Raw genomic sequence first — 9,170 nt, forward strand, 5'->3', positions numbered from 1 at the left:
GCTGAGAGGAGGGAAATGTGAAGTGAAACTTAGGGTTAAAACTTAAAAGAATGTGTAATGGATGTTGGAGGGAGATTTGAGAAGACTTGGCGACAAAGTTTTGAGAAAATATCAGGACATTGGTCTCTTTCAAAGAAATTATATTGATAAAAAGGTTGAATGGTCCTACTTAACAACATTGGACGCACAGTCTTATTTGACCTGCTAATTTCTATGTGCTTTTAAGTTATTTTTACAAAATGTGCCATTTGCATTTTATTATTAATTAATGTTCATAGGTAAAAGCTGGGTACAACATGTTGGAGAAGAAATAGGGAAGAAAAATGTCTGCCAAAATCGGCCACCCCATGACCTTCTCCCCTTTCTTTTTCAAAAATAGTGATTTCAGGGTGAAAAATTGAGGGAACGGGAATTTTTTTGCCATTTTTGAGATCAAATCCAAGCAAAATCAGGTACAATCCCTTCTTTTGTCATCATTCCTCTCCCTTTTTTTTTTGTCATTTTCATGTCCAAAATAGGTTGAGAGTTGGTAAAATCGGGTGAAAGCATGCCAAGTTTGTATTTTGGCATGATTTCATGACATGCTGTAGATCTAAGGATGATCAATTCTTTGTGTAAAAAGCCATCCATCATACAATATATTACAAACATATATAGGATATGACCCCGAATTCGAGCATTAAACTTAGTAGAAAATCATACTAGAAATAGGTCACAATATAAGTAAACATGTTACAATTATTCAACTACAGTCTACAGATATAGAAATCTAACTAAAATTTGATGCTGTCTCCAATTATTCAACTTCATGTATCCACTGGCTCCTTCAAAGCTTGGCATGGTCAAAGTGGCCATGGTGTTTTCTAATTTGATATATGTATTTTCAAGGTCAAAACTATGAATTATCAATATGTAATTGTTACAATTGCATCCATTAAGCAATCATATGGTCTCTCGGGACCAATATGACATAAAATAACATTAAAATATCGATCAAATTTAAACATCTGTAAATCTCACCATAATCTTCAAATTTTTATTTAAAAAAAAAAGGCTGTACTGGTAATGAACTGGTATGCATTTGCATACCAAGTGTTGGTAGATATGGTTCGGTATTGTACCATACCGATCCCTAACCGCCGATCCCTAACTGGTATAGTGTCCGGCTCAGAAACTGTGGATCTCGAGTAGCAATATTTCTTCTTTCTTCTAATTCTGGTGCATCTAGAAAGGACCAGTATGGTATCTGACTCAGAAACCACAGACCTTGATTAGCATTCTTTTCCTTTCTTCTAATTCTTATGCATTTAGAAATTTATGGTTAGCTGTCTCGTACCATGATAATGATCAAACAATAATAAGCATATCAGAGGAGAATAAAGAAGCAGATTGAAAGGAGGTGGTGTAGTAAAAATTGAAAGGAGCAGATTTAATATGTTCATATGATATGTTTATTCCTGTTTAAACAATAAAGCATTTATGTAAATGTAGTAGATGTCAGATCTATTAGTGCTTGCTGTGTTTTACAAGATGAAGGTGGGAATAAGAAAACTTACAGATAAGGTCAGTCAGAGCAATGTCTAAAAATGAGGTATTGTAAATTAGCCAACTTTATCATCCCTATCATGAATAGGGATAGTCATCTAAAATTGTTTTCCTTTTGCAAAAACAACACCTTTCTGTTATTGCTCCTGTCATATTTAAGCTTACTTTGTTCTTATAGGTTATGGAAGATTTGTTTCCAATTGTTTCAAGAGTCAAGTCTGTTGTCTCTTCTCTTGGAGGTCCAAAGGGGGAAATATGTTATGCAAGAGAGCATGAAGCTGTTTGGTTTAAAGGTAAGCGTTTCATGCCAGCTGTGTGGGCTAACACCCCTGGGGAAGAACAAATCAAGCAACTGAGACCTGCTATGGATTCAAAAGGGAGAAAGGTTGGAGAGGAATGGTTTACCACAATAAAAATTGAGGGTGCTCTAAACAGGTGAAGTTAATGCTAATATGATTTATGTTCAATTTCGTGAAAGTAATTGTATATGGTTTACTAAGTGCAAAGCAATAAGGGTTTATTCATTCAGTGTTGGATTTCATATTTGTGTCCATTGTGATAACTGATTGTTAGCAGTGACGGGCACTACTTTCAGGTATCATGAAGCCAGTGATAAGGCAAAGAATAAAGTTTTGGAGTTATTAAGAGGACTTTCTGGTGAATTGCAGACAAATGCTAACATTCTTGTTTTCTCTTCCATGTTGCTTGTAATAGCGAAGGCACTTTTTGGTCATGTTAGGTGAACCTTAAGTACCTTTTTGACTTTTTATTTTTTTCTTCTGTTCAACATTTTCAGTTTATGTTCAATCTGAAGAATTATGTCGTTTACATCCTACCCCTTTGGTTAATATAGTAGAAACTGGTAAGCTATGGTAAACTAGACTAGATTTTTGTATTTTATGAATTTTTCCTTAGCAAGTTTTGCATTCAAGTATTCAATTATTGGAAGGGTTTATGTATTTGCCAAATTTTGAGGTCTACAAGAAATTCTGGTATCCTTATATGTAAAAGATAAGTAAAACCAATTAATTTCTCTAGGGCATATTTAACTTTGAGTCTCAAATACAAAGTTATACTTCACCTAAGGTTTCTGTAAGATTTTAAATGCTGCTGTGCTCTAGCAGTGTTGGCTTGTGATTGACACGACACATTTCTGTCATGCTGAATCAAAAGATGCTAAAAAGAACTTAAAACACAAAATCATTTTATTTTAAAGAATTAGAAAAGGATTTAATCAGTGCTACCGACCTATAGCGGGAGTTAGCATTACCCTGATACAATACATGCCAATTGGCACTAATTGGTATGGTTGGACACTTAAACCTTAGTTTTCGTGTATCTTCCTCTTTGCTGACTTTTTTCTTCATACTTAGGGCAAACTAGCTAAATGGAGCAGATATCAAATGTTGAAGTTCAAATTTAAAAATCACTGCAACTTTGTAATGCACGTCAACTATAAATAAATGTCTCATAATGTTTCACGTGAATTTCAGTAAACAATTTTACCAATAAAAATACAGTGATTTTTTTTTGTACCAAATCTGAAATATGTCCACATGCATGCTATTATCTTGTTGGTTGGCCAGGCTCTTTGGGTAATAATAGGCCCTAAGATGCGGAGGTGAACCTTCTGACCTCACCCCCATGGAACCACCAAAGCATATGTGGTTGTCAATACATGTAATGGTGCAATTACTATAAAAGTTTTAGATACTGGTGGGTTGGAGCATCCCACCATCCTGAGTGTTGGAGAGGACGAGTTGGAAAATGGACTGGAATGGGACAGGGCATCATCTGTTCCAAGTTTCAGGATATGAGGTGTCTCATTTCATGGAAAAACCAGGATGGCCCCATCTCATGGTATTTAAAATCTTGATTACTTTTCATGGTCGGTAGGAAACTACAACATTGGCATTAAATTGTCATCCCATATAAGTCGATGAATTGGTTTTAAAATTATATGAATCTTCCTAGGTTGGCTGCTATTCACCATACAAATACTTGAATATCCATCTAATGTGTTTGCATGGTTAATTACTCCCACATGCAGTCCATGATGTATTTGTGGAATATATCATGTTGAGTTTTTCATGGGACAATTAAGGTATCACATGGTGGTACATGGAAGCCTGGCACTGGCATGTTTTGTGCTGTGCTGACTGTGTTGCGAGGCAGCACTGGCAAGCATGTACAGGCAGACAGCCTGGCACTGCAATGCCGTGTTTCAATATCACATTGGCACGGTATATGGCAGTTCATGCCAACCACCACCTCATTCTTCTTAACTGGTGCCACTTCATGATGTGGGCTCATGCTTACCATATCCTGGTGCTATTATCTTTATTTTCATGAAAGATGAAAGTCATTTTATGCCTGTAGCCTGCTAATATATGGCTTGATGTTTTCTCAAAAATATTAATGACAATGTACTCATTTGTGTGTTCCTAACTCTTTTGTATGCAGTGAAGGCCGAAGAAGGGAATGGGTGTTTCCTAAGCTCAAGGAGTTTCACAGTCCTGAGGTGTTACTTTGTTAACTACATTGCGTATTAGAGCAGTGAATCTTTATTCAGTTAGGGAGATATACAACTGATTTTCCTAATGTAATTTTTAATATTCAGCTGTTCTGATGATAACATCTCTTAATGTCCCATTAAGTTTTTTCTATCCACTACCTAGGTTTTCAATGTATATTAGGATTTCTGAAAATTTTTAAGTCATTATTTTTAAAAAAAAATCATTGAGTGGACAAGTTTGAATATCTTCAGCAATTTGGCAATGGAAATGCTTAAAGCAAACTTGATGGCATGAATCACAGACTGATGGTTATAGCGAATTCTTGGACCTTTTTTCTCTTTCATTAATTACCGCAAGAGTATGATGGTATACATGAATAAGAAATCAAAAGTAATTCTCAGCATGTTTGCGGTTTCTATGGAGAACCACATGCAATCTCTGAGACATGTAGATCGAACAATTATCACAAATTCTAATCATGATCTTTAAGGTTAAGGAGTTACCGCTTCAAAGAGATGAGGAAGCTGATGTGAATATATCATGACCTTGTGGGCTAATAGACAAATATCTCAGGTTGCCCTAGTCCCTTTTGGCAACTTGAGCTAAATTGGGTTGCGTATTGTTGGGTATGACAAGCTTCAAATATGGGAATGAACATATGTGTTTGGGTCATGGTTTGGGCTATGATGAGGTTGTTCTAAGAATCTTGCAAGTGGATGTATACAATTACATGCACTGATGCATATAGTAAGAGAAAATTGTTAGAGCATAGAGAATTTATGAAATAAAAGAATCATTCCAAGTTTATCAGCTATTAGGCATCCTAATCTGTTGATTAGATGCTCTATCAAGGTTGCTTGCAACTGTGGACGGTTAGGATTAACCTGTTATGTGCTAGTGTTGCCTTGTAACCAATTTTTACATGCTAGACACATTGTTCATCCAAGCTTCTCAAGTTCTTATCCAATTCTCACAGCATAAGGAAGTCACTTGAGTCTTGTTTAAATATAATAAGGTTTCTTAGGCACTGGATTCTGTGGAATACCATCATGTGAAAAGGGTAAAATGGTAATCCCTGAATGCCTATGGAAGGCATAGTCATGAAAGAACCTCCTTATGAATTTTGATTTCTGAAAAATTCTGCTTCTGGATCAAAGCAGCAAGTTTCCAGTTCAAGAGTGACCTATGAATAGGTGGTTCTTGCTTCTGACATTATGAAGTCACCAGGCCTTGTTGCATTAAATAATTGATATGCTTTGAAACAAAATTCAAACTTATACCATTATGTAATATCCGTTCCTGTGGTTATGATGCTGGATCTTGGGCATATTAACAAAATGATGTTCCCTATTTATGTTTGCTCTAAAGATGCTGTTGCTAAGTATTTCTTCTGTGCATGCATTGTTTTTAATTAACGTTATTTGGGCCTTTTGCAATACATATTCCTGCAAATATGGTGCATTGCATGTTCACCCTTCAAAAAGCACTATTTTTATATATACGCCTCTAATCATCTTATTTTTGCAACCATGTCCCTTCTGTTAGATTTTTGACCTACAGTGTTAATAAATAACTGTTTAAATTTTAAGAGAACAATATTACCCATTTGCGCTAAGACCCCTCTCAAAAATTTAACATTTAGTCTTTACGACAAAGTATATTTTTGTATAAATTTTCATGGATTTTAATATAAAAGGGTAATCAATTCATTCTGCTTATAGAACAGTTATTTTTTAATAGAACGGTTATCATTGAAAAAACAGAATGATTTGAGGGGTATTTATTCAAATAGTGATCTTTGAAGGGTCTATTAGAATTATGCTTATTTAATAAGTCCTTATATAGGAAGGACATATTTAGTATGTTTCTAATTTAGTATATCTCTAAATATGGTATATACTTGCTTTTCAAGTATGTACTTCTTCTTTTGTCTTATTTCTCATCTATTCAAAGATATGGGATCTCATTAATGAATTGAATTCCTTTTGAGCTTTTCCTTTCAACAGGATCAATATGCAATAAGCCATATTTGTATGGTTATATATGCACCAAAAAAACAAAAAAAAACTAGGCTTTGGAGGTCACATTTATGTAGGATCTTTGTCCAGTAAAGTTGCATGCGTGTGATTAGTTCATGGTGCCTTAGTAAGCCTAGATGTCATCCAGTTTTAGATTTGGCATAAGCAAATGATGCCATCAGATTCATTTGACCAGAATCATGTTGCATTGCATGTTTAAGCATCTTGTGGGGGCTCTACATCAAGGTCCATTGCTTTTCTGACACCAAAGCTGCCAGATTGCTGCTAGAGATTCCTGGTGGCTGCTTTACCCTGCTTACTCTAGCCGTTATTTCCAAGGTAGATTACTTTTCCCAGGCAGCTAGGGGGATGCATTGAGCAGCCAAACAGCTATTATTGACATGCGCAAAATCAAACAACAAAGAACACATCAGACACAAAAAATACACGTGCTCGAATATGCTAAGATTGTAAAACTGATTCAGGGTTGCCTATTTGTTTGTATGTTCCAAACTGTCTGATTGTTTATATTCTGACGTGTGACTAACATCCATGTGGAGTTTCATTCTTATACCTGGTGTTATTTTTCAAATTTCAGTCCACAACACCTCCCAATTCCACTCATCCTCATATTTGAATTCTTTGCAGGATAAGATAGCAGGAAACACTATCAAAATGGAGTTATCAGGATTATCTCCTTACTGGTTTGATGCGGCACAAGGCAATGCCATACAGAACACTGTTAAAATGCACTCGCTATTCCTTCTGACTGGGCCAAATGGTGGTGGTAAATCTAGTTTGCTTCGATCAATTTGTGCTGCTGCATTGCTTGGAATTTGTGGGCTTATGGTGCCTGCTGAGTCAGCTGTCATTCCTGATTTGGATTCTGTTATGCTGCACATGAAAGCTTATGATAGTCCTGCTGATGGGAAAAGTTCATTTCAGGTACTGAAAGAAATCTCTAAAATTCTAGTTTTGATCTGTGTTTTGTTCAGTGTTATGTTCTTATTCTGCTTATGTCATGCAGTCTATCTTTTTAGTAGTTAATATAGGGTTTGGTTTCTTTTACACTTAGCGATGCATAGTCCCTACAGATTAATCGTTGCTTGCCAATGTCTAGAAAGATAACCATTAAAATTTGTTTCAGCTTAAAAGTTCAGGTCTTATGTGGGCACACTCACATTATTACACATCTCACATATTGAGTAGGTTTCTAGTTTTTGAACCAAGGCTATCATAATCAGGACATCCATGGGGAAAATTGATCATGTAGAATACTATGAAGTGTCAAACTTGGTTGTCTTGTATTAGACATGATCTGGAAAGATGCCTATAAATAACAAAGACATTCTATCTGTCGTTCTACTTCTTTGCCTCTTCATGTATTTGTCTTGCATGGCTATTGTTGTCATGGTGCAGTTTTTGAGCTATCCTGAAATTAGTAGAGTATCCAAAGATCTTCTGACATCTTTTTAACCATATTGCAATATGCTAGATTGAGATGTCAGAAATGCGCTCCATAATCACTAGAGCTACCCCAAGGAGCTTAGTTCTTGTGGATGAAATCTGTAGAGGCACAGAAACTGCTAAAGGAACCTGTATTGCTGGTAGCATTGTTGAGATGCTTGATTGCACTGGCTGCCTGGGCATCGTATCAACCCATTTGCATGGCATTTTTGACTTGCCTTTAGCCACAAAAAATACCGTCCACAAAGCAATGGGAACAGAGGTTGCAGATGGCCGCATAAGACCAACATGGAAGTTGATAGATGGAGTGTGTAGAGAGAGTCTTGCCTTTGAAACTGCCCAGAAGGAAGGCATTCCCGAAAAAATCATTCAAAGAGCCGAAGAGCTATATCTCTCAATGAATGTGACTGATTCACGCATTGCTCCAAATTCTACAAAAGCTGAGCATTTCAATGCAAAGTCTAATGCAAGGGGTCTTGGTGAAATCTGTGATTCTTCAAGGACTAGTTTAGATTTTCTTCCTTCTGGCAACTTGGAACTATCACAGAAGGAAGTTGAGAGTGCGGTTACCATAATCTGCCAGAAGAAGTTGATAGAGCTCTACAAGAAGAAAAGCATATCTGAGCTCGCAGAGGTGATGTGTGTTGCAGTTGGTGCTAGGGAGCAGCCTCCGCCCTCTAGCGTGGGCACTTCCTGCATCTATGTACTCTTCAGGCCTGACAAGAAATTATATGTTGGACAGGTCACTTTCCCCATCTTGGGCTTAATTTAGATTTTGTCTTTCTTATTGTCTCAAGGGCTTGAACTTTGATGCAGACGGATGATCTAGTGGGCCGAGTTCGTGCTCATCGTTCCAAGGAAGGCATGCAAAATGCGGTGTTCCTATATGTTATAGTACCAGGAAAGAGCATTGCGAGTCAACTTGAGACCCTTCTCGTCAACCAGCTCCCCCTTCGAGGTTTCAGGCTTGTCAACAAAGCTGATGGTAAGCATCGTAATTTTGGCACATCTAGACTCCCCATAGAAGCCATTACGTTGCACCAATGAAGCAATGTGTGGCCGGTGGATGCACCCTATGCTATGGTCGTCATCTTGGCTGCAAACAAGGTATCCACAATTTTTTTTTTTCTTCCATTACCGTTTTCTTTGTTTTTTGTTGATTTCTTAGAAGCAAATTGTTTGCTTCCTTAATTATGGTGTTTACACCAATTTTGTAACTCAGGGTGTCAGCTGAAGTTTTGTAGAAAACAACGGCATACGTTGTCTCTTTGTAATATGTGGAGGATACAAATTTTGCAGCCTTGTAATTTTCAGTATAATTCTGGTATTAGCTTATGTCAATTAGCAAAAAGACCATTGTTTTCATCCAAAAAATTATAAAAAATTGGGAACCAAACCAAAATGTTATGATAGCTCATGATTTGATACCAAATAGGACCACATCAAAACTATGTTGACCAAAAAACAATGCCGTTGGTTGCAAAAATCTTATGGGGGCAACATTTTGCCTTTGGAGAGAGCGTGCCCCTAGGCAACCGTAGGGGGTGATCCTAACTAGCGTTGTTTTAGGCCCTACCCAACTTAGCTCTTATAAATATCCAGGGCTGTTATCCGTGCCAGCAAA

General features: G+C 36.8%; 1 protein-coding gene across 6 annotated transcripts in view; it reads left to right on the plus strand.

Moving 5' to 3' along the window:
- Window positions 1-8,881, plus strand: part of LOC105043124 (DNA mismatch repair protein MSH1, mitochondrial) — a 122,661-nt gene extending 113,780 nt beyond the window's left edge. For 5 of the 6 annotated variants that reach the window (XM_029264013.2, XM_010920542.3, XM_019850054.3 and 2 more), the window contains 6 exons: window positions 1,724-1,980; window positions 2,141-2,284; window positions 4,009-4,066; window positions 6,728-7,024; window positions 7,575-8,288; window positions 8,363-8,881. In XM_029264013.2, the coding sequence (XP_029119846.2) occupies window positions 1,724-1,980; window positions 2,141-2,284; window positions 4,009-4,066; window positions 6,728-7,024; window positions 7,575-8,288; window positions 8,363-8,593 (1,701 nt within the window). In that variant the 3' untranslated portion in view covers window positions 8,594-8,881. The remainder of the gene's footprint in view (window positions 1-1,723; window positions 1,981-2,140; window positions 2,285-4,008; window positions 4,067-6,727; window positions 7,025-7,574; window positions 8,289-8,362) is intronic. The other variant, XM_073255980.1, reaches the window with a different exon arrangement.
- The last annotated feature ends 289 nt before the right edge of the window (window positions 8,882-9,170 follow it).

Source organism: Elaeis guineensis, chromosome 4 (assembly GCF_000442705.2).
Source record: "Elaeis guineensis isolate ETL-2024a chromosome 4, EG11, whole genome shotgun sequence".
NCBI lineage: Eukaryota > Viridiplantae > Streptophyta > Magnoliopsida > Arecales > Arecaceae > Elaeis > Elaeis guineensis.